The 26,234-nt window shown below is 44.2% G+C and overlaps 1 protein-coding gene across 4 annotated transcripts in view; it reads left to right on the forward strand.

Moving 5' to 3' along the window:
- GPR176 (G protein-coupled receptor 176) overlaps positions 1-26,234 on the forward strand; it is a 112,978-nt gene that overhangs the window by 9,744 nt on the left and 77,000 nt on the right. Inside the window, exon 1 of one of the 4 annotated variants that reach the window (XM_084775580.1) lies at positions 14,517-15,363. The exons of the other annotated variants lie outside the window; for them this stretch is intronic. Coding sequence (XP_084631706.1) covers positions 15,195-15,363 — 169 coding nt within the window. The 5' untranslated portion in view covers positions 14,517-15,194. Of the gene's footprint in view, positions 1-14,516; positions 15,364-26,234 lie in introns of those variants that run through there. 4 annotated transcript variants of the gene reach the window in all.

The raw sequence follows: 26,234 nt of genomic DNA on the forward strand, positions 1-26,234 counted from the left end.
AGAATCTACTTTTGTCCTATCCATCCCTATATATTTCTATATCCCCCTTCCTTCTTACCAACTCCTATCTCCATACCTAAAAAAGAAAGAGAAAGGAAAAGAGAGAAATCCCTGAGTCCAGCCTCATTTTCTCTCTGCATAAGACCAATGATAACTTAAAATCAACTCACGATGAAAATAAACATCCATAGCCCCAGAAAAGAGCCAAAACTCTACCCAACCCCCCTCAAGGGATATGGGGTGTTGTTCTCTTTTTAAGGCTTCTTCCAGCTGATTTGGGACAAATAATACCTTTGTAGGGGCCCAAATCGGGGGAAAATGGTTAAACAAGCTAGGAATAGCATTTGTGGCCCAGTCTCTAAACGTTGAGAATTCCAGGCTTAATAGAAATGCTGTGTGGGACAGTCTGAAATGCTGGACCAATTGGGATCAGGAGCTTTCTTTGGAGCTGTCCTGTTCTGATGAGGAATAGCAATGAAGAACTTGGGGCTGGAACATGAAGGATGCAGGATGTCAGCATCTCAACATGCCGGAGGAATGAATCCCGCCGTCAGGTCTGATCCAGCATCAATGACCAGTTCTTTTGTTCTGAAAACATAAAATTTCTCACAAGCATTATACAGTGCTAAAATTATGATTGTATGATGTGTGCATGATGCACAGAACAATTAAGGCTGGTTCTCTGCTCTGAGTATGAGCAGAAGAAAGACATCTGTAAATCCTCATTCATGCCATAAGAAGAATTGCATCTAATAATAAGTCACGAGGATTCTGTAACTAACAATAAACATTGGCTATGCATAGACATTCATGTCTCAGCCAGCCTCAGAACTATTCCTATGTAGTGGGATTAGCAATATCAGTTAACTGTTTGTTCTGTAGTTTGAATTAATGTAAGTAAAGACTGACTTAAGTTACCGTCTCTCTTCCATCCAAGTCTGTTTCATTTTGACCTTTTTCAAAGAGGAGGTACAATATTACTGATACCAAAGAACATACAACCATTATCTAATTGAGATCAAAACAAGATTGTATAGTTCTAAATGCCCATCTCTAGGCTCTGTGGTGCCTGATGTATAGGCTAGGCTGCTGCCTGTTTCCTGAGAAAATGTGTCCCATTTTAGAGACAGGCCTGTTATCCTGAGCATTAAGCTTTAAATAAACTTTATATAAACTCTCATTTTATTTTAGAGTTTATGCATACCCTAGGCATCTTGTACCTGGGTTTTTACATGTGCTGCGGGTAGTTTTGTCTCACCTCTTCTCTCCATAGGGGATGGATGTTTTCACCCTTTAAGCATATGAATTGTAGCCTTTGAGTTTCTGGGACCTAACTAGGCTGATGTATATTTTGTCACCTGTAAGTCCTGTGTCTCCTTGCATTAGGCATGACCGATACCTGTCCTCCATAAAAATGGCTCACATTTAGAGGGATAAGCAGGCTGGCAGAGCAGTGACATCTCAACTCAGTGAGCATACAAAAGGTTTTTGACGTGGGAGGCATATAGCTTGCATGTCTGTTTTCCCGCCCAACCTTGTATCCTTACATTAACCAACAGAACATATCTTTTAGGCCAATTTACCCTTTGGCACCAGTTCTCCGGTGGAAGCCCCACTTTCAAGGAGATTGGCTGGCCTTTTTAGAGCAGTGTGACATCATTTCTCCTTACATAAACCTGAGATTGATGTGTATCCATCTTTTAGATCAGTAAGGACATATAATCCATTATTAAGAAAAAGGAACTTACATAGTAACTTTAAGGAAAAGTTTGTTACTTTGAATCCTAGACTGTCTTTGTAAGCAGCTTATCTTATCAGCAACGAGGTCACACCCTGACTTATTGTGGAGACCAGGCTGGTCTAGAACTCACAGAGCTCTGCCCGTTTTCATCTCCGTTGTGTTGGGATTAAGGGCATGTGCCATCACCGTCCTGTGCAAATATTTCATCTCAATTTCAGTCAAAATCTTCAAAAATCTTAGGCAAAATCAAGCAAGGAAACAAGGAAATTCTAAGCCTTGGTTCAGTTATGCCAATTTAGGCTTCAACAAACAAAGCCCGTTCACCATTGGCTTGGAATTCAGTTATTGCTAAATCATGTAGGTGGGCCCTTTCCAGAAAGAGCTGACAAGCATCTCACAGCTAAGGGCCTCTGAATTGCAGTCACTGTCAACTCTACGGAGAAGAGTTCTGTTCCTTCTTCCCTTTTCATTGATGGCAGTTTAGCTTCGCATCTCTCAGCTTTCTGCCTTTTTCCCTGAACTTTCTTAGAGAGGGTATGGAGAAGCATGACCACCACTAAGCCCATTGGAAACAAGTCCATAACAACAGCATCCCAAAACAAAACCGAAAAAGATCCAGGAGCCTTTTGCCATGGCGACTTGGAGAGGGACCATAGCAGTCTCTATTTTATTTTTTTTCTAGGCAGTTAACTCCATTCCCCACGTCCATCTAGAAGACTGCCAGCCTCCTAGTTTTGCCTCCCCAATCTGCCATGTGTCTGCAGCCATCGCCGCTCTGTGAGAGTTGAGCCTTTAGGCAGCTAGGAACAGCACCTGTGAAATGCTTTGGTGCATGGATACACACGTGTTAAGCTAGTGTGCATGCTTCTCAAACCTCAAAAGGTTTGGGAAAAAGAAAAAGAAAAAGAAAACCAAAACAAAACCCACCATTGCTAAAAAAAAGTCCTTTTTTTCCTCCTGTCTTTTCAATAGCTAAGATTTGGGACATGGCTGTGTCTCCTGGCCAGGTAGGGCAGATCAGCTAGAGGCAGTCCGCTCTGCTTTGCTAAGTCTGCTCAATTTGTCTCCCATCTGCCCGCAGTTGATTCTAAGCTTGGGCTATCTCACTGGGAGGGATTTCTTCTGTCAAACTATGACGAATTATAATTTTAAAGGCTGTGGATACTTGAATTTATGCTGTTAAAAAGAAATTCCTCTATTTGCAGTGGTTTATTAAACCAAAATCTAAACAAGTTCAACATGTTGCTTTTGGTTTCCATATGATCAGTAAAGGGTCAACTCAACAGGTTTCAAATATATAAACATACATTTCAAAGAGTATCCTGCTTGGTAAGAATGCTTTTTTGTATGTCTGAAGTCCACAAGCCAGCTTGTCAACATGCTTGGAGATTTTCTTATTCCCTAAGTCCTCTCCTGCCTTCTGTCCCTTCCTTCCTTCCCTCCTTCCCTCCCTCCCTCCTTCCCTCCCTCTTTTCCTCCTTCCTCCCTCCTTCCCTCCCTCCTTCTTCCTTTCCTCCCTTCTTTCTTTCTTCCTTCCCTCCCTCATTCCCTCCTTCCTTCTCTTCTTTTCTTCCTTCCTTCCTTCCTTCCCTTCCTTCATTTGTAGTACAGGGTTTGAATTTTTTTTTTTTTAAAGATTTATTTATCATTATGTATACGGTGTTGTCTGCTTGTACACCCGCAGGCCAGAAGAGGGCATCAGGTTACATTATTGATGGTTGTGAGCCACCATGTGGTTGCTGAGAATTAAACTCAGGACCTTTGGAAGAACAGGCAGTGCTCTTAACCACTGAGCCATCTCTCCAGCCCCCAGGGGATTGAATTTGAGGCCTCACATGTACTCAGGAAGTGCTCTCCTCCTGAGGAACATCCCCAGCCTCTCCAAGAACTTTGATTCAGTCTTTTCAGAGTCTTCTCCACACTCTCCCTGACACTAAAACTACACCTCCTCTCTTGCTTCTTGCTGTTGAGTTCGTGGGGTGGTGGGGGTGGGGTGGGGGTGGTGTGAATCCACATTTTGGCCATTGTCCTCCAAATCCTCCATTTCTGGGGTATATTGTCATCGGATTAAGAATTCTTAGTCAATTATTCTTTTCTTTCAGCAATAATGAAAAAGGTCTGTTATTTCTTTCTTTTTAAAGTTTTTATTTGGCATAAAATAGTTGTCATCTTTATGGGCTCCAGTAGAGTGGTAGTGCTATCCATGCACAAAGTGTGTAAGGACCAGATGAAGGGTATCCACCATTCTGAACGCTGTATGTGCCTTTCTCTTAGGAGCATTCAACATCCTCTGCTAGGTTATTTGGAAACATACAGTTGCTACCTACGAGAGTTAACCTAGGAGACTATAGAACATTAACAGCTGTGTGTCACTTCTGTGCATGTGTATGCATGTTCACGTGTGCAGAGGCCTGAGGTTGGGTGTCTTTCTTGATTACTCTCCACCTTATTGAGGAAGGGTCCCTTGAAGAAGCCAGAGTTTGCCATTTTGGCTTGTTTGGCTAGCCAGCTTGCTCTGGAAATTTTGCCGTTGTATCCTGCGTGTTGGTATTACAGGTAGAACATTATACTCACCCAGCCAGACATCTGCCAGCTTCCCTATGCTACTTAACCATTGTCCGAGTTATTTTTCTATTGCCACATATAACACCATGGTCAGAGCAATGTATGAAAGGAAGCCTTTGGTTAGAGGACTCATGGTTCAGGTGGTTAGCGGCTGCGATCATCATGGTTGGAGCATGGCAGTGGGCAGGCATGGTGCTAGAGCAGTGGATGAGGGCTTACATCTTGAGATAACAAGAGACAGAGAGAGAGAGAGGGAGAGAGAGAGTGAGTGTGTGTTACTGTGCTAACTGGGAGTGGGTGGACCAGGCTTTTGAAACCTCAAAGCCCACCCCCAGTGGCATATGCTCTCCAACAAGGCTACACCTCCTGAACCTTCCCAAACACTCTACCAACTGGAGATCGAACATTCCAGCATATGAGCCTATGGAGGCAATTTTTACCCAAACTACCACAGCCATACTCTTTCTATCTCCCTCCTCCCCCCGCCTTCCCTGTCTCCAGTTTCCAGGCTTCTACCCTATCTTGGTGAGACCAACATCTTTAGCTTTAGCTTTGTTTTTCAAGACAGGGTTTCTCTGTGTAGCCTTGGCCATCCTGAACTCACTTTGTAGACCAGGCTGGCCTCGAACCGACAGAGATCCTCCTGCCTCTGCCTCCCGAGTGCTGGGATTAAAGGCGTGCGCCACCACACCCGGCTAGCTTTCTCATACAGTAGAGATAATAGGTGTTCCATTTGTCGTCCTGTTCCTTATCTCAATGTCCTCCAGGCTCATTCGTGCTGCTAGAAATGATAGGATCTCATTATCTTTATGGTGGAAAAAGATGCCATTATCTAGCTATTCCATGTTTCATCTATTCGTCCATTAGTGGGTGCCTGTGTGGCTCTTGTATCTTGGCTATTGTGAACCAGGCGGCAATGAGCGCGGCAGAGCAGGTGCCCTGAAAGAGCGGCTTATTTCATTTCCTTTGGAGTCGTGCCCAGTGGCGGGATTGCGTGCTGTTATAGTAGCTCTAGTTCTAGTTTTTTTTTTTTTAAATTGGCATTCTGTTTTTCATAATGGCTATACCAATTTATACTCCCACAACAGTGTGGAAGAGTTCTTTCTTGGCATACCCTCCAGAATTTCGTCTTTGGTAACAGCCATTTTAACTGTGTGGAATGTATTATTGTGGAATTCCCTTGCATTTCCCCGATCCTGTGGAGCAGTCTTGCATGTATGTTTGCGCCACTTCTTTCTGACCTATAATGGTTTCAGTGAGAAACTTGATGTCATTCAAGTGATTTTTTTCCCCCTCTAAGAAACGCTGTGTGTTTCTTCATCTACTTTCAAGATTTTTTTTCCTGTGATTAATTAGATTCAGAAGTTTAGTGATGACAAGGCTGAGTGTGGGTTTTCTCCAGGATCAATTTCCTGTTGTTATTAATTATAGAGTTTTTAGCCATTATTTTTCTAGATGCTTTTTTTTTAGAAGTAGTCGTCTTTCAATTTTGGTAGGCGAGCGCTCTCTGTGGCCTGGTAGCCAGGCACAGGAGATACAAGGCTGTCCTGCTCCTCCAAAGTACACAATAAAAATGACCTAGAGACTTTTGTGCCGTGTTGATATTTGTGGTCCCATATATTTATGTGTGGTTGGTTTAAACTCATTAATAATAAACTCTAAGTCGCCAATAATATATTGTGCCACATTAAGGAAAAAAACCCAAAACATTTTCCCCATGTATCATTTAACCAAGAGCAAGCCTAGATTTGAACTCTCACTTTTGCATTCCCTGTGTTTCTGTTCTCTGTCTGCTAAGTGAGTCTGAACCTGTGTCTACCTGAGGGTGTCTTGTGAATCTGTCCCTGTGACTTAGTGTCTGTCACTCATAAAGACCTTGTTTTGCCTGTATTGAAGAGCACAGAAAGCATCACATAGGGACGGAATGAAGGATACTTTACAGAAACCTTTTGTTTTAGTTTTGGTTTTGTTTTTTTTGTTTTTCAAGACAGGGTTTCTCTGTGTAGCCTTGGTTGTCCTGAACTTGCTTTGTAGACCAGTCTGGCCTCGAACTTCCAAGTACTGTCACCATGCCCTGCTCAGAAATCATAACAGAGTTTTACAAGCGATGAAGTCACTGACTCCATGGGACCCAAGTAACAAGCAGTACCACAAACATTGTGAGTCAAGCAATAATCCTACCTTGAAGTCAACATTTATGGTGGATATTCATTTTAGAAGATTGCTTTTAGTATCTATTTTTGCTGTTTCAGCGAATGATTATTAGAACACACATGCATTACTCTGGGTCGGGGGCATAGAAAAGTATATAAGATTACAGCTATGTATTAGATTAGGTTGTAAAAAAGTTAAGTACATGGGAAATCCAAGGCAAGTAATGTTGGTTGTTACATTGTTCTAAAGGCAGGCTAAACAAATGGGCTGTGTACTCAGTCTTGAGTAACCTCGGGGCAGATGATTAACTCTAGCTATGAGGGTCAGTAAATGTCCCAGTCTCTTAGAACCTAAGAGGTGTTCCCTAACATTGTACTGCCATATTACTACACTTATTTATGCCTTTTAACTTTTGGAATAAATTAAGGATATGCTTCATTAGGTTCTAAGTCATATTCATGGCTAAACTTTTTTTTCATATGCATTTATTTTATTACACATGCATAAAACAAACTATATACAGCAGGGAGAACCACGTGACAATCATGAGTTCTATAAATGTTACATTCATAGTGATTTGGCTGTTTATATTTGTCAAACTTGAAGTAAACATCTTTCCTGTCTTGTTGGGTCTAAATTTCTAAATGAAATTCAATTTCTATGCTATCTCATCTCTAAAAACTTAACTTCTTTATCTTGATCTAAAAAGATCTCATCCCCTAACCAACTAAACTTGATTGTAAAAGTAAACTATCTGGTCTTCAACACCCCTCAGAGACTTGAGAAGAAATAAGACATAAATTCCTGAGTGAACAGCAGTGCAGGTTAGCAGCTTCCAAAATGAACAAAATGACTGAGACAGTTTACTGCCTGAACAGTCACCCAACACTCTCTATAATGTTGGAGCCTCATTTTAGGCCTTCTGGCCCAATATCTCTGCCAGACTTATTTGCAAGGCAGGAACTATTGAGGATTTGCTTACCCTGTCTTGGCAGAGTTCAGCCATCGACTCTGCCTGCATCTAAGCTGTCCATTTTTAGGCAGAATTCTGTCTGTGGCAGGAATGAGGACGCTTTCCCCAGTGACTTGTTTGCCACATTTGAAGCCATCTCCATAAGGAGGTTCTTTGATGCTCATCATCTTCTTTGAGGTTGGCTGGGTGTTATCAGGAGTGAATTTGTCTTGTTGTCAAAGAAACTTTAGGATAACAAAACATCTTTAAATGCCATATTCTGTGTGTCTCTGAGGCTTTTGAAGACCTTATTTAACTATTTTACCTCATGTATCTATAGAGTTATATCTATCTGTTAGCCTTAGGATATATATTCTTGTGCTAGAATGTGACAGGTATTTGACATGCCTATGTTTTAAATCAATATACTAAATTCTATACCAATGACTTAGACATAACCTTCATTATGAGTAACAATTATGGCCTTGAGTTAAGGAGTAGGTTCAATCATCTACCTTTTGTTCTATCCTCCCTCTATGTTTCTAAATCTCCCCCCCTCCTTTTTTTTTCAGGTCCTATCTCCTTACCTACTGATGAAAGCTAAAGGAAAAGAAAGATGTCCCTGAGTTAAGCCTAGTTTTCACTCTGTATAAGACCAATAATAACTTATAACCACTTCCTGATGAAAATAAGCATTTGTAGACCAAGAGAGCAAACGGAAACCTACCCGACCCCCCTTAGAGGGAATGGGACGTCATTCTCTTCAGGCTCTTCAGGCTGAATTGAGCCAAATGACACCTTAGAAGGGGCACACACACACACACACACACACACACACACACACACACACACATACACAAATGGGGAAAATGGTTAAGAAAGCCATGAATTGTGTTTGTAGTCTAGTTTCTAAATTTTGAGAGATTCCAGGCTTAATAGGAGACTGAAATGCTGGTCCGAAATGGATCAGAAGCTGTCTGGGAAGCTGTCCAAACCTGATGGGTAACAGCAACAGAGGCATCTGGGGCTGGAGCAAGGAGGATGCAGGATGTCAGTGTCCAGCATGCTGAGAGGAAAGGATCCTGTCAGGTCTGATCCAGCATCAGTGTCATAGCTCAACTTTTACGGAAGGAGATATCACTGTTTTGATCACTCAGTTCACCAGAATTGGCTCTAGATAATTTTGACAAAGCAAATTTGTTCTCAAAGGCCATATTTATTATAAAAAGAAACACAGGAAAGAATGTCTTAGATCCTGAAGTTTACAACAACAGGGGAGCTCCAAAGAGGGTTGAGAAGCCTCAAAAAATATCTGACAACTGTGTGGCTTCCTAAGATGACCTGGGAGGGTGACAGTACTCATGGACATTTCCAGTTTACTATTAGAAATTGGTCTGAGTGTGGGATGTGACTCAGTGGTAGAGTGCTTGCCTAGGACGTGCAAAGCTTTTGTTGTAATACCTGGTACTGTGTGTGTGTGTGTGTGTGTGTGTGTGTGTGTGTGTGTGTGAGACATGTCTGTGTGTATGTGACTATTGAGACTTCCTTGGGAGGGAAGGAAGGGTTTTCAACTTTCCATTTCTGTAATATCCTTGAGAACTTTAATAGCAAGTTGTTAGGTGCAAAGGCTACTAAAAATATTTGTAGATTCATACCCATAGGGAACCATTCCCAGCTGATATATTGGGATAATTTGGGATACATGATGGAATATATTTATATTTATATAAAATTTTATATAATATTTATATATTTATATAAATATATATTACCCTTTTTGAGTCACGGGTTTCACTATGTAGTTCTATCTGGTCTGAAACTTGCTATATATACCAGGCTGGCCTCCAACTTAGAGTTTCACCTGCTTCTGCCTCCTGAGTGCTAAGGTTGAAGGTATATGCCACCACATCTGTCCATGAAACAGTCATAGAACATTGGGATATTTATGATTATGGATTCTAAATCTTAAGCAAACTTTTACAAAAAAACTATTGTGTAAAATTAAGGGCTTTTCTACACCTAGTCTAGTTCCCAAATAATGGCACAGAGACCTGTTATATTTATTAGTAAGCTGCAAGCACTATAGCCGGGCAGATTGTCAGCTCAGTCTAATCCTGGCATTGGCCTACTTTCCAGCCTTGTCACTTGCCACCTTTGTCTCTCCCTGGCCGCTCCTGATCCATCCATGTCCTCATGGTGACTGCCTCATGCCACCTCTCTCTTCCCCCACCTGGGAACCTCCTTACTGGGATTGGAAGTCCTGCTCAGCTATAGGCTGATCAGCTCTTTCTGAACCTACCAGAGGTGATGTAGAATGACTTTTATACAACATTGAGACAGAAAATGCTTCTTTGTAGAAATGCCAATGCCAATGCCAATGTCCAGACTGCAACCAGATCTCTGGGCACAGAAGTCAGCATTCGAAAGCATGGTGCACAAAACCATCCCTCAACACTATGGTGTCTTTTGCTAACTTAAAAATAACTTGTCTGTGCCGGGTGTGGTGGCTGCACGCCTTTAATCCCAGCACTCAGGAAGCAGAGGCAGGCAGCTTTCTGTGAGTTCAAGGCCAGCCTGGTCTACAAAGCAAGGCAGGACTGACAAGGCTACACAGAGAAACCCTGTCTTCAAAAAACAAAAACAAAAAAACAAAACAAAAAAACAATCCCGAATAAACCAAACAAAAACAAAAATCAGGAAAACCAAACCAAAACAAACCAAAAAACTTGCCTGGTTCGGGGCGTCATGTCTATCACTCCAGCACCAAGAAGGCAGGAAGATCAAGTTTGTCCTTGGCTACAAAGTCAGTTCAAGGTCACCCTTGGCCACTACCAAAGACTCTTTGTGAACACCTTTTAAAAAAAAAAAAGAGCAAGAAAAACATGTGATTCTTTCATTTTTTAAGAAGTACAGGGTCTGCTAGGTAATGCTTCACTGACGCCTGCAGAGAGATGCCTTTCACATGCTGCATGTAGACTGCTTCCCTCCTCTCTGGAATTCGTTTGCTTTAATTATCAGTAAACAGGACTTGGTCTAGTAGTGAAGTTCAGCATTCCTGACACTGAGGTTTTCATTTATTCAGTATTGTACTCTCCTCAGAAAGCCTCGCTGACGGGCTCTAAGCCCCACCCCAAATCTATCTGATAGGGGAGCACTGAGTTTGCAGAGCTAAAGAGGACTGGCAGTGGCCCAGGCGTTCACACACTGTTGGGGTGACCTTTTTGTACCCTGTGTGAGGGTTGTCTTTGTACCGTTCAAATGCTCATATCTGTACTAGCAGAGAGCTGGGCACTTTGGTATCGTTATTCTTTGCACGCTCCATACTTTGTAAACTCGGCCTCCAACACCTACTGATTGATTTGCTAACTGGCTAAACAGCCAACAGCAAAGGCACGAGAAGGCGGGACTTCTGGATAGGCACTTCCGGAAAGAATCTGAGGCGGGAAGAGTCACCTGAGAGACACCAAGGGAAAAATAGTGCTGGCACTAAGATTGAGAAGTCATGGGTGCGGGGCGTGGTGGCGCACGCCTTTAATCCCAGTACTCTGGAGGCAGTGGCAGGCGGATGGATGTGAGTTCAAGGCCAAGCCTGGTCTACAAAGTGAGTCCAGGACAGCCAGGGCTACACAGAGAAATTCTATTTTGGAAAACAAAAACAAACAAAAGAAAACAAAGAAATAAAAAAGAAAGTGGTAACAGGCAACATGGCAGAATGTAAATTAGTATAAATGTGACAATTGAAGATAAGAGCTAGTTGGGAACTAAGGGCTGAAGCCAAGCTTTCATAATAAGTATTAAGTCTCCCTGTCTGCGTGTTATCATTTGGGTAGTTGGCGGGTGGAGACAGTCTGGCTGTTTTTGTTTTTGTTTTTTGTTTTGTTTTGTTTTTTTCTCTTTCTCGAGACAGGATTTCTCTGTGCAGCCCTGGCTGTCCTGGACTTGCTTTGTAGACTGGACTGGCCTTGAACTCACAGAGATCCACCTGCCTCTGCCTCCCGAGCATCAGTCTGCCTATTAATGACCCTAACGGTTATAACACACAGGTTTGGACATGGCACAGGTATTCACACCAGGTTTGAGAGACCACTGCTGAAGCTCTGCCTCCTTTGCCCCGGCTGCCACTCAGGCTATATCAGACTCTGTAATCTTGAGAAGGTCAGTGTATTGCTTCTTGTCAAAAGCTAGTCTAGGTTTCCAGAAGAAGATAAATGGCTTATCGCCTATATTAAGTAAATACTCTCCAAAAAGCCACTTAGACAAAGTAATTTTATCAGAGACTGACACAGTTATGGACACGAAAAGCCCAATAGTTTAATTCAAGTGTTCCCAGAGGCTCTATTAGCCATTCCCACTTCCACTTCCGAAGGGCCAGGAATGTTTGATTGCCACTACCAATATACACAGATTGAAAAACCATATCCTGGCTTAATACCTTTACTCACATAAATAAAGTATGATCCCTTAAATATGCAGGCGGGATTCCATGACTGTCAGCCAGTGTAGGCTGGGTTCTGCTGGGTTGTACACTGGGTAACTGTAAAGATATTTGTAGCTTAGGACAACAATGCTTATTTCTTGCTCACACAAAATGTGTCGTGGGTGGCTATGTCTCAGGACATGAGTCCTCCCGTACGGTGACTCACAGACACTGACTGCACTCGTGTTTAGGCAGCCCCATTCAGCACAAGACTCCCTACTGCAACCACTGTGGCAGGGCAGAAGAGAAACAGCATCATCGGAAATAGCATTTCACTGCCTTGGCCTAAATGCCTCATCGTTTCTGCTCATAGTTCATTAGTCATAACAGCCACACAGCCCTGCCGCCAACTTGAAAGGGCAGCTGGGAAACACTGGTTTCTGTGTGTCTAGAAGTGAATGAGACACTGTCAACGTCACTGTTTGAATAGTGAAACACTGGTTATGCCTTTCACTTAGGCCTGGCCCCACAGAATTGCAGAAGTGCCTATGGGGGAGGGTGGGGGGAGGGGGGAGGGGGAGGAGTCAGGCACCACAGGAATTCTTTTCTCAGCAGGCTCAGAAAATACTTCTGTCTCCCCAGCTTTCTCTTCTTTCAATAAAAGCCACATAAGGGTGGATCAAGGTGATCTCAGCTGTTTTTGTTTTGTTTTGTTTTTTGTTTGTTTCCTGTGCTCTGGATTACAGACACGCACCACCATGCCCGGGTCATTTCTTCATTCCCCCCCCCCCCCTTCATTTTACCTCCCTATTTTATTTCATCTTATACAAGTTTTGGTGCTATTTTGGACAACCCCCCTCTCCAAGCCTAGGTCTTATCAGAAACAAAATTTTGTTGTTAATAAGCTGCTCGGTATAGTGCATTTTGTTATAGCAGTCTAAGCAAATCAGGACAACTGCTCTAAGTAATTAATGTGCAGGACCAATTCTGGAAAAATTTCCAAAATTTTGAAAAGAAATATTTCAATAGGGATCTCTTTTGACACGACGTTTTCATTTAATGACTGTGATATCCTGCTCTATAACCTACATGTTCTTCTTACTCGTGACTGACGTCCTGAGGGCTGGTTCCTTACCTATAGTGTGGTCTTGTGACTGCCTCAACAAATCTAGTACAGTGGACATGACACCATGCACATTCTGAAGTGTAGTTCTGCCTTGTCCCTCCCCCCCCCCCTTTTAAAAACATTATTTATTTATTATGTTTACAGTGCTCTGTCAGCATGCACACCTGCAGGCCAGAAGAGGGCACCAGATCACAGTATAGATGGTTGTGAGCTGTGGTTGCTGGGAATTGAACTCATGACCTCTGGAAAAGCAGTTAGTGCTCTTAACCTCTGAGCCATCTCTCCAGCCTCCATTGCCTTGTCCTCGTGCTGTTAACTTGAAGAACAGAGCTGCCTGTGAGGAAGCGGAGCAGCTACATCAAATGGCCACGGGTGATAATTCAGACGACATTTGCAGCCGAGTTCCAGCCAGTATCTCCTGGTAGGCACTAAGAGCCGCCAGAGTCCACTCTGCCCCGGACTGAGCTCCTGGAGAGGGCTTGTTCCATCCACTGAACTGAATTTGAGTTTGCTGTGCAGTAACCAGAAAGTATGAATACCATATCTAAATAATGCCCAATCTCTTATGTCACACCTAAGTCTTCCCCTTGGCTCATCACTGCAGTCAGTGGGAGAGTCACCCAGGACAGAACTGTAAGGTTTCTGCTACCTTGTCTTTTGTTCTGTATTTTCATAAGGCACGTGTTTCTCGAATTTGGGGATCAAGGTGATCTCAGCTGGTTTGTTTTTGTTTGTTTTTTAAACTGTGAAAAGCCTCACATATTCAAGCCTGGCAATTTACTATGTAGCAGATTTCTGGTCCTCCTGCCTCTACCTCCAAAGCTCTGGGATTACAGGAATGCTCCACCATGCCCGGGTCTTTTCTTCAATTTACTTCCCTTGATCCCTCTCTGGTATAGCTTTCCTTTTCCCCACTTCACTCTTCCTCCTTTATTATTTCTTCTTGTTTGCCTGCTTATCCCAACTTCCCAAGGCTTTAACATCGGTGGGCAGGAATCTGCCTAGTAGTCTTCATTACCAAATTCATTAGCGGCGCCCCTTGGGGAGGCGAGGCCCAATGAAAGGGCATAGGGAACCATCAGTTTCTCAGTGGGTCCCTTTAACTCCACCTTTCTCACAGGCTGTGGCTAGACTGAGGGCCGATGGCTGGGCTCCCTGCCCAGGTGATTAAGAGGCAGCGGGCAGCTCCTCTGACGTTGCTGGGGGCAGTAACCACAGCAGCAAATGCAGCAGCGCAGCTGGGAGTGCATCCTAGAGCAGCCAGACACTGAAACCGCACGCCTCCCACGCTCCCCGCAACGAAGTCACGCTCCACCGGGGCAAAATGGCGCCGTCCCCTCGGCAGCGTGAGCGGGGGCGGGAGCGGGAGCCCGCGGGTCGTGCGTCACGTGACCTCGCCCGCCTGCTGCGCGGCCCCGACTGCCCCAGGCACGCGCTGGGAGCCTGGCGGCCAGGCGGGCGGCGCCACTGCCTCGCTAACGGCGTCCTCGCTAGTCCTGGCTAGGTCACGACAATCTGTCAAAGCTACGAACCGACCGGGGGCGTGAGGCCAAAGGTGGGGGGAATGTGGGGAGGCTAAGGAGGCTGCAGAGCGGGCTCCGGAGTCCTGGCAGCCTTGGGAGAGGTGGGAGATCGTAGCCAAGCAACCCTGGCTGGACCCCCGCTGACCGTCTTCGGAGTCCTGGCGCTCAGCCGAGTGTGCGGGGCTAGCTTGTGGACCCCCAGGGCCTCCTGCCCAAGCTTTCGCTGAACACAGGGTTTAGCCCCCACTCTCCCAGCTCCGATCACTACGCGGGGGCATTTCATGGGGTTTGCACCGCACCAGCCTCGAAGCCAGCACCATTGAAATGTAGCTCCGCCAAATGATCCCTTCCCTGTAAGGAGAAGGGACCAGAGCGTGCGCGGGTCCTCCGCAGCCATCGACGTCCCTGCTGGGTGGGCTTGGCCGCGGTGCCCCCTCCCCCCCAATCGGGAGGAGGGCCCAGAGATGCGCTATGACCGTGCCGCCTCCATGTGGCTGCTGACGGCCCCGGGGGGAGCAGGCATGGGGCGCGGCCGCGCCTCCCTCCCACCCCTCCTCTCGGACGGCTGGCTAGGCGATGAGCAGACGTGAGGGGCTAGCCGGCCGCCCGGCTCTGCAGGACGCTGCCTGGGTCCTAGTTTCTCCACGCCCGGGACAGGAGCGGCTGTGTGGTGGGCTCAGAGGCCAGGCGGACGAGCTCAAGCCCCCGAATTCGCTATGGGGCACAACAGCAGCTGGGTGTCTCCGAACACCAGCCACCCGCGCAACACGTCGGGTGCAGAGGCTGGCGCCAACCGCAGCGGGTTCGGGGAGATGAGCGAGGCGCAGCTGTACCGCCAGTTTACTACCGCGGTGCAGGTTGTCATCTTCATTGGCTCGCTGCTCGGTAAGCCAACCCGCCGGGCCTCCAACGGGCCGGGCTTCCCCAGGACCCAGAGCCTCCGTGGGATGCGGGGTGCCTGGCCATGTGCGGAAAGTTAAAAGAGGTTTAAGTTAAGCGAGGGCGGTCATCTCCACCCTGGAGGCTGGACGCAGAAGAGTTGGGACAGGTCTTCTCTTGGCAGGAGCATGGTACGAGTGCGGGGTTCTGGCGGATACCTGTCCAGACAGCCCTTGTCCAAGGCTTGGGGCTCCGAGCATCACCGCTTACCTTCCGGTGCCCCGGAGTATCGCTGCCTCTAGCTGTTGTTTACAAATAGGAGCAACGGTTCCGTGGGAATTTGTTGTTGATGAAGGAATGTTAAGTCCCCCAGTCAAAAATGTGTTTTTGTGCTACTATTTATTGCCTATATAAGATAATTATTTCTGAAAGGGCTTTGTTTCACGTGTCGGTTTCGGCTTGGCTCTTAGGAACAACGGCCCGGTGAAAAAAGAGTGTGTGAAGTTAAACTTTACGTTGCCTTCAGATAATTTTTACAATCTCCAAGTAAAACGAAACTCACTGTATTTCTCTGTGTTTTAAGTGAATAGCAGAGGCAGGAAAAAACAAGTCTCAAACCACGCACATTAGATCTCTTCCCTTGTTCAGAGAGGATTAAAAAAAATAAATAAATTGACCCAAAAGTGCCTTCTCCTCCCACTCCCAGCCCCGTTTGTAGGGCACTAAATCGGTTCAAAGAGCAGCAGGACCTAAAAAGGAAGGTTTACCTGTCTGTGGGATTTCTCTGTGCGATGGCTAGTAAAATGTGCATGGGCTATTGTGCGAGTCACCTCCACTTCCCTCTACTCCTGAGTGATATTTGTCTTTAGGGTTACTCTTTAAAAGATGAACGGTACGACCAATGCTGCTCTCCATTGATGATGGGCAAGCATAACGGATGTTAGGAAACTGCCCCGAGCTCTCTGTTGTGGCATTTATAAGAACGTGAAAAGATCACAGTTTATGTGTGGATGTTGTGGAGAAGAGAAGCAAAGTTTCAAAGTCGGAATAAATTATATTTCCTAGACACTTGGGGATTTCCATGGAAACCAAGATATCTGAGACATTAAAAGACTATATTTGGAAAAAATATTAATGTTTGGAATTTCCCTTCATACTTTCTCCAATTGTCATCATTCCAGTCCATTCTGTTGTAATAGCTGTCCTCCACTTTTTGTCATGAGGGCATTTTCAAGTGTTGATGTCTGTGCAGCTCTGTCTAGGATGTGTGTTTTCAAGTGGACTGTTAAATGCACATATTTACAAAATAAAACCCTATGTTCCAAAAATTTCCAAGATTCATTTAACAATAACTATTGCTTCACTTAAGATATATGTTAATGGGAAAGGCAGGAAAAAATGACTCTGGGTCATATACACCCCTCTCTCATGTTATATATATGCATACATGAATAGTTTTCCTCCATGGCAACTTTGGTGCTGAGAGACATTTTTCTCCCATGGGTTGAATCTAAAAAGTTAAGTGTTACTGGGATAGAAGATAGTGTAGCTGTAAAAGACATAGTGAACAGTAGGTATTTAAATGTTATTTCTGGTATCTCTCTGTATTTTTCTGTTTTCTGTCCTTGGGTTGGATTGGGGAACTCCTAGGTAAATCTGCTCTTATTTCAGTTCTTGCCCATACAGGACTTGTGAGTGACATGCAAAACTGCCTCCATGGATGTCTCTAAAAAAGAGACTCATTTCTCCTTGATCGTTGGATATGCCGGACTGAACCTACGAATCCCATTTGCTCTATTTTCAGAAAATATAGATGGCATTTCATGTCACCTTAAAAACATAGCTGAATGGTTATATTATTGTGTGAACTTACTCCTCATGGGTGTTCTTGATTCACTGTTTTAGAATGATAAGATCCATTCAAATGTATCTACATACATGCAGATTTTCTGGAAATGCCAGTTGAGCCTCAGCACTTAAGGTTCAATGCTATGTCCAGTTCCATGCAAGGCAAGTAAACTTGGGGATATAGCTCCCCAAGTCCAGCAAAGTCATAGATTAGAAGCAGGAGGAAGTAAAGTCGGGGGAGGATAATGTGCTTTCTAATGACAGATTAACTATGATTTAATGTGCTTACTGCTCATCCCCAAACATAGGCAAATCAGTTGTTCTTTACTTTTTTTTTTTTAAACAAATACAAACACTTTGCATATCCTCCAAATAGACTTTTCTTGCTTAGGCTTCCAGAGACTCATTAGTATGTGGGAATACTTCTCTTGCACTGCTGTCTTACAGAACTTTTAACAGTTTTTCATGCACTGTAACTGGAAAAATGTCCCAGGAACGTGGAATAACTGTAGTATCTCAATATTATTTACTGTGCTGAAATGACTCAAAAATTGCTCAACCTTTTGGGGATCTGAGTAAATGAGAGGTTTTCAGCTTTTTTTTTTTTGTATGCAAAATCTTGGGATACCTTCAGGAACATGAAAATTTCTGGAAGAGAGTCAAATAATTTAGGTCCTGTAATAGGTGGATTATACCACTTCTACAGAGTGGTATGAGAAATCAAAAACTCAGAAAGATTTGGAGACACCGTTTCTAGTAAGTTAGAAATCTGAGGGCATAGTGGCACACTTCTTTAATCCCAGCACTCAGAAGACAGAGGCAGGTAGATCTCTGAGTTCCAGGCTAGACTGGTTTACAGAAGTAGTTCTATGACATCCAGAGCTACTCAGAGAAACCCTGTTTTGAAAAACAAACAAACAAACAAACAAACACAAAACTGAACTCAGCCGGTTGTGGTGTTACACACCTTTAATCCCAGCACTCAGGGAGGCAGAGTGGGTGGGTTGATGTGAATTTGAGGCCAGCCTGGTCTACAAATCAAGTCCAGGACAGCCAAAGCTACACAAAGAAACCCAGTCTCGAAAACAACAACAAAACAAACAACAACAGCAACCACAAACCCCTGAACTCCACAGGACTGATCTTTCTTTTTCCCAGTCTCCTTGGATTCACAATGAAAATACCCACAAAGCTACATACATTTCTGTTTGTTGCTTTGACTTAGAAAGGTCAGTAGTTATGATTGACTATTACCGCTAAGCTACTCCTACAGAGATCACTTGTCACCTGCGCTGGTTATCCTTGGAGGCATTTATAAATGAATTTACCATTAAAGTCACCACCACAAACAATAGCCAGCATGTAAGTATTCTACACTGAAATCTATCTTCAAGTGTTTTAAAACACAGAGATCAGCCTTTCTTTCTCCTGCCAAGCCAACATGTATATATGGTTCTTATTTTTAAGCTGCCCTCTTTTCCCAACTGTTATGGACTGAGTATTTGCTGGACACCCACAGCCTCCTGAATCCATATGCTGCAGATATGACCCTTGCGTGATGGTCTTTAGGGAGTAGTGGGCCTTTTGGAGGAAGTCTAGGTGAGATCGGGTTTAGTGCCAAAGAGCTCACAGACTCGGTCTCTTCATCTTGTGAAGATGTAGCAGGAAGGCAGCAATCCACAAGTCACAATGTGGGCCTTCCTCATAACCTGCCCGCAGTGCATCTGATCTGGGACTGTTAGAAATAAGCACTTGGGAGGCAGAGGCAGGGGGATAGCTGTGAGTTTGAGGCCACCCTAGTCTATAAAGTGAGTCTCGGACAGCCAAACCCTGTCTCGAAAAACAAAAACAAAAACAACACAAACAAAAAGAAAAAAAACATACAAGCCACCCAGTCAATGCATTTGTTTGTTTGTTAATAGCAGCCTGTACAGGCTTACGATACTTACAATGATGTATAGTGAATCATTGTGAAACCCATGGCCACCAAGTAAAGGTTCTCTGTCACGTTTTGTCTTATTCTTATCGGGCTCTCTCACTGAACCTGCAGCTAGGCTGTTGATCAGGAAGCCCCAGCTAGCTTTCTGTCTCTGTCCCCCACGTCACTAGGATTGCAGCATGGCCTTTTATATGTGTGCTGGCATCTGAACTCAGGTCCTCATGCTTGCAGGGTAAGTACTCTTACCCACTGAGCCATCTCTATGGCCCTAAAGTATTTATTATGAAGGAAAGGCAGGGAGAAGGCACATGCAGCTCAGTTAGGTAGAGTGCTCGCCTACCATGTAAGAGACCATTGGTTTCATTTAACAATGGGAATGGGGTGAGGAGAGGAAGGGAGGAAGAAAGGAAGAGAGGGAGGAAGGGAATAGGATGGTTGAATCTGTTCAACAGAGACATGAGATATATAAATACCATTTGGCCTCATGCTTGTTTTTTATTAGTCTTCAAGCAAAATCACATGGCATACAAGCAATGTTCATGATTCTTGATAGAGACATATCCTTGTGCCTTTGATATTAGCTAGATAATTCTTAGACTTTCCTAGTTAAATGTTTGACAGGTGATGTATTACGCTAGCTTGTGCTCATAATTCATAATTATACAGAAAAAATTTTAGTTAACCATAATTATAGACAATAGTGAGATAATACCAGCTATCTTACATCTAGTGGTGGCATTTCTGTTTTGGTATGTCTAGAAACCTATACAGACTACATTAAAAAAAAAAAAAAAAAGGTATCCTAGTTAGGTGTGGTGATGCATACCTGTAACCCCAGCAGTTGGGAGGGGGAGGCAGGAGATCAGGAACTCAATGCCAGCCTTAGCACCGTAGTGAGTTCAAGGCCAGACTGAGCTGCACGAGATCCTGTTTCAACTCACTGGGCTGCACTAACCAGCCAGGGAGCCTCAGGGGCCTCCTTGCCTTCACATCATGAGCTCTGGAGTTACAAGTATCCACCACCATGCTTGACATTTTTATGTGGGCTCTGAGAATTGAACTCAGGCCTGTGTGTTGGCAAGCATTTTGCTGACAGAGATAGCCCCCAGGCCCTCTTTTTCTGTCTTTCCTTAATTTTGTAAAGCTAGATTACAAGATAATGATCGTTTTGTGTTTCTCTAGTATGTCAGGCGCGGGAGATCAAGCTGAAGGAAAGGCGGAAACCGCTTGCTGTTCGCGGCTTGCTTATGTACAATACATCTTTCCACTTTCCAAGTCTTGGAAATTTAATTCTCTGTTGAAAACCATTAAGAAAACACAGCATTTAAGATAAAATGTGTATGCTACAGAATTCACCCACTTGGTGGTTTTTAGTATACTCATAGAGCTGGGCAATCTCATCATTATTTAATTTGGGAATATTTTTAATACGCCACAAAGAACATGTACCAATTAACAATTATGCCCACCCCCCTCAATACCCTGAGTTGTAGTAGCCACTAATCTATTTATGTCTCTGTGGGTTTCCTGTTATAGACATTTTATATATCTGAAATCAAATATGTTATCTCTTAGGACTGGCTTCTTTTCTTTATGATATCTTTTATTGTATTTTAGGTTTCATTCATACTGCAGTGTGTATCAGAACTTCATTACTATTATTTATTCTGTCCTTCTGGTTCTGGGAATTGAACCTAAGGCCGCCTGCATGCTAGCAAGTTCTCTACTATTGAAATGCATTCCTTCTCACTCTTTATTAAAAAGTTGTTGGATTGGGGCCACCAGGACACTTGCCACCAAGCCTAATGACCTGAATAGACGGGGAGAAAATGTTCTTGTATATCATCTTTATCCTCTACACATGTGCTGTGCCATGCACATGCCTGCATGCACAGATACTGTATGTAGTTGTGTATGTATCTGTATGAATAAGTAAACGTAAAAATTGCTAAGTAATATCTCATAGTATGGACTCAGTACATTTTGTGTATCCATTCATCATTTGATGAACATTTGGGTTACTCACCTTTTGCCTACTGTGACTAATGCTGCTTAATGTAAATATTCAATGTGTAAGTTTTTGAGTGGACCTGTTTTCCTTAGAACGGAATAAATGGGTCATAGGAGAACTCTGTGGTTACCCTTTTAAGAACTGCCAAATTGCTTTCCTGGGTGTCTGCGTAATTCTTCATTTTCACTGGAGTTGTATTTGAGGGTTTTAGTTTCTTTACATTTTTGTCGATATGTGTTATAATTTGTCGTTTTTTTGCGCACTTACATTTTGGTGGGTGGGAAGTGGCGTCTCTCGGTGCTTCACAGTAGACTTCTCTAATAGCTAATGCTGTTAAGCATCTTTTCGTGTGCTCATTACCCATTTGGGTGTCTTCTTTTAGCAGCATCTATTCAGATCCTTTGTCCTTTTTGTTGAATTGTGAGTTTTGTAAACAGTCGGGACACCAGACCCTTACGTGGCCTGCCAACGTTCCTCCCACTCTGCGTTGTCTGTGCTTCACTTGGTTGTCGCCAAAGTCAGAAGCTGAAGAATAAGTGTGAAGCACGTTAAAGACAAGAAGTGGGATGGCTGCCGTACTTGGTGCCAGACGGCCTCAACCAAATTTAAATTGCTATAAAGTGGCCTGGTGAGATTTGATTGGAATAAAGCTTTGGTGAGATTATAGGAACTTGGCAGTGGAATGGGAAAAGAAGGCACAATAGTGGTACACACACCTCTATCGATTGCTTTTGTGTCTCTGTGACCATACTCCATGATAGAAACCACTCAAGGTGGGGGTGGGAGGAGGAGCTTTGCCCTGGCTCATGGTTTTTAGAGGGTTCCAAGCCATTATGATGGCAGGAGTGTGCAGTGCAGACTCCTCATGTCATGGCAGGCTGGAGGGAGCATGACAGAAACCAGAGGCTGGGTACAACTTTCAAAAGTCTGTCCCTTTTTTGTTGGCTAGACTTTGCCTCCCAAAAACATTTAAACCTCCTAGAATAGCTCCGCCAGCTGGGAAGCAATTGTCCAACATACACATTTATGTGGGACATTTCAGAGTTAGATGGAAACCTTCCATGCCTGGCCTCCAATGGCTCATAGTCATCTCACGATGAGAAATGCACCTAGTCCAACGTCCCTAAAGTCTTAATAGTTCCAATACTGCTAAGACATGCATGTCTAAAGTCTCTACTGACATTTGAAAAGGTCTCTTGTGAGCCCCTATAGCATTAAAAGGAGAGTCATATACTTCCAGCAGACAGCGACACACAATTCCTATTCTAAAAAGGAGGAATGAGGGCATAGGTGAGACCAAAGAAAGGAAAAAGTCATTGGAATAGCATGAGCAGCTCCATATTGGGAGCATATAGTGTCATGATAGAGACTCTAAAAGGCTTGGGTCACATCTTCTCTGTAGCCATGTCACATGCAGCCCACATGACTTCTTGGGTTGGTATATACAACTTGCCTTGCCAAATGCCCCATGCTCTTGGTATCTTCAACATCCCGGAGTCTCCATCCCAACTTAGATCCTCACAGCTTTATGCACAGTCCTCTCAGGAGATCCTGCAGAGCTTCTGACCCTGCTAAATACAGGCTGACCTCACTGATCTTTCTCTCGAATGCTGGTGGAAGCCTGCATGACCCTGTAACTATTGTATTATGCATTCTTGCAAAACCAGCAACACACATGAGATGCCAGTTTCTGTTATGAGTTTGGGCAGTAGCCTGGTCCTCTTGGACCATGACTGCAGTGCCCTTTGAGTGCCTCAGTGGTGAACCATGGAAAACACTTCCCTAGTGCACTGGCTCATTTTTATGTCAACTTGACACAGGCTATAGTGATCCAAGAAGGAACCTCGATTGAGAAAATGCCTCCAGGAGATCTGGCTGTAGGCGAGCTTGTAGAAGATTTTTTTTTTTTTTAAATTGGTGATTGATGGGGGAGAGACCAGCCCATTGTAGGTAGTGCCATCTCTCAGCTGGTGATCCTGGTTCTATAAGAAAGCAGGCTGAGCAAGCCAGAAGGAGCAAGCCAGTAAGCAGCACTCCTCCATGAGCTCTGCATCAGACCCTGCCTCCAGGTTCCTAGCCTGCTTGAGTTCCTGTCTTGACTTCCATCAGTGATGGACAATGATATGGAAGTGTAAGCCAAATAGACCCTTTCCTCACCAAGTTTTTTTGGTCATGGTGTTTTATCGCAGCAGCAGTAACTGGAATTACAGGCTGTTGGGAGCAACCCCAAATGGGTACTGGGAACTGGCATGGAAACTTAGGTCTTCTGCAAGAGCAGCAAGTGTTCTTAACTTCTGGGACACCTCTCCAGCCCTCGCACTTCCCTTGAGAAAGAAACTCTTTCAAAGGTGTGTAGGTTTACACCCTGGAGCCTCTGATGGGTGGGGTCTTGCCTGTTCTTGAAATGCCCACATCTTTCCTGTAGTTATAGGTGCAACACGCTTGGCTTCTTGCAGCCCTTGGGTTAGTTGGAGAGCCCACAACTTGAACGAGGCAAACTTGACTTCTCCAGGGAGACATGGAGCAAGCCTGAGATTGGGGTGAGGGATTTTTAGCCAAAATACTTTAAAACTCAGTTGTAGTCTTTGCGCTTGCACTAGTAATGGTTATATAGCTGGCTGTTCCCAGGATCCCTCTTTAAGCTTAGATCCGTGAGTAACTGTTGAACCTAATTGTTCAACCATGATTTGTGTAAGTTTGGTTCTCTTAAAATCTCACTATAGGCTAGAGTATTGCTAAGGATTAAAAGAAGAAGAATTATAAATAAAAACTTTCTCACCAGGCGCGGTGGCGCATGCCTTTAATCCCAGCACTTGGGAGGCAGAGGCAGGCAGATTGCTGTGAGTTCGAGGCCAGCCTGGTCTACAAGGCAAGTCCAGGACATCCAGGGCTATCACACAAAGAAACCCTGTCTTGAAAAACAAAACAAAGGAGAAAAAAAAAAAACCCAAACCCAAAACCAAAAAACCTATCACAAAACCAAAAACCAAAAAACTTTCTCAACACAGTTTAAGGTTTGGGCGGAAGTCAAGAAGCCAGGTGGGAGTCCTGCGCCCTTCCCTTTATTACTGTGTCAGTTGAAAATACGAAACAGTAAACCCCCCTTAGCACACACAGGCTTTTCTTGATAACCTTATACTGGAAACTAGAGTGATTATCCCTCAGGAAAAATTTGTTCTCTCTCTCTCTCTCTCTCTCTCTCTCTCTCTCTCTCTCTCTCTCTCTCCTCTCTCCTCTCTCTCTCTCTCTCCTCTCTCTGTCATGGCTTAGGCACTTTTGACTTATCTGTCAACATGGTAACCATTGACCAAGAAAACTTGCACATGGGGCTTCCTAGTTCGTGGGACAACCCATGTAATATCACTCAGTCATCATAGTAATGATGGGAGATGGCACAAGGGTTGGTTTCTTGTTTTCTTTTCTAACTAAATCTTTACCCTGCAATATAGTACAAACCCTGCAGTTTCAAAAAGTAGCTGGAGCATGCCTGCTGGAGATAGCAGGACCGTGTTAGCTTTCCGTCACTGTCACAAAATGCTTGAGGTTATCAGTCTTACATGGACGGAAGGTTAATTTTGGGTCCTGGTTTTAGTTTATGGTTGGTTGGCTCCATGGTTTGGCCCTTGCAGTAAGGCTGAACAGCACGGCAGAACATGCAGTGAAGCAAAGCTGCCCACCTGACAGCACCCAGGAATCAGGAGAAAGGAGATGTTGGGGTTCCATTATCTTCTTCTAGGCTACACCCCAGGACCTCACTTCATTTCTCTAGGCCTCGTCTCCTGAAGAATCCGTTCCCGCCTGACAGGGGCTGCAGGATGGGCGCCACACCTTCGAGCTGTGGGCCTTCAGGGGTCTTCTAGATGCAAACTACACGATCCTGCTGTCCAAAGAAGAGTCATATAGTAGAGAAAAATGCTTGCTTTTTTCAAGAATTCTCATGCTTTACAGAAGGGAGCCCGGTCTTGGCAAACAAAGCACGCAATAGGCATTAGACAAAAAACAACTTCAGGATTGTAATTTTCTATCGTTATCTTCTGTGAAAGCCCCTCAACAGTTCTCCTGTCTAGCTCTGTTCTAACCCCTGGGAGAGAGAATGTGCCAGCCTTGCTGATCTTCCTAGAACCTATTTCCTTGTCCTTGGTGACTGGGTCAGGGCTGACACGGGATGCATGCTTTATCTTTCAGATTAATCAGGATGCTGAATGTGACGTCATTGGTAGAGAGGCCTTCCTTCTCCAAGGGTTTGCTAAGTAGTGCATCGGAAGCTGGAAGTTGTCTGCTTACGATATGAGGCTAGAGGGAGAAGCAGATGTAAGGATAAGAGGGGGAGAGAAAAACGTGGATGCAAAGAGCAGCAAGGGAGATAGAATGGATGAGCGCTCATACTGTGTGATTCGCCAGAGCTCTGGAGCCTAATTCTATCTCTGTATTTTCCAGTTACACAACCCCCCAAACCACAAATTGTTTTAAAAACATAAACTTGAGTAGAGTCACAATAAAAATGTCAGAAGTAGCATTATTCTTATCCCTAATTTGGATTAAAGCAAAAAACCAAACAAACTCAGAGGGCTTAGTGGCTTGTTCAGTAGCATATTTTAATAGCCAGTAAGACCCTCTGAGGTGGGAAATGGATGCCCTGCAAGAGCAGCGTTTGAAACCCAGAGCCTTGAGAATCCAGCAGGGACCAGAGATGCTCCAGCAGATGAGGATGTGCTTACAGGCTCTGAGGACTGTCACGTCCAGAGGAGGACAAGGTCAGATAGCGAAGGTCATGTTTGGGCTCTGAGGGTCATGAACCCAGGGATGTGGTGATGCTTGAAGCCGTGGGGCTGGCAAGCGTTTCATGGCTGTGTAGTAGCAGAGGCCTAGAGTGATTCATTGGGTCAGGAAATGTTTTAGCTACAGTGTGAGACCAGCACACGGCCTCTCATGTTTTAGTCTTCATTTAAACACCTACTTTTACTCATCAGCCTTTCAAACATAAATAACATCGATAGTTCATATAAAAACCCAGTAATGAGGAAAGAAAGCCTCGCTATATTAGAAAAAGAAATTGCTGTCATCAGATGTAGCTCCCCA

This window comes from Acomys minous (assembly GCF_964271855.1).
Source record: "Acomys minous genome assembly, chromosome: 3".
NCBI classification, from domain to species: Eukaryota; Metazoa; Chordata; class Mammalia; order Rodentia; family Muridae; genus Acomys; species Acomys minous.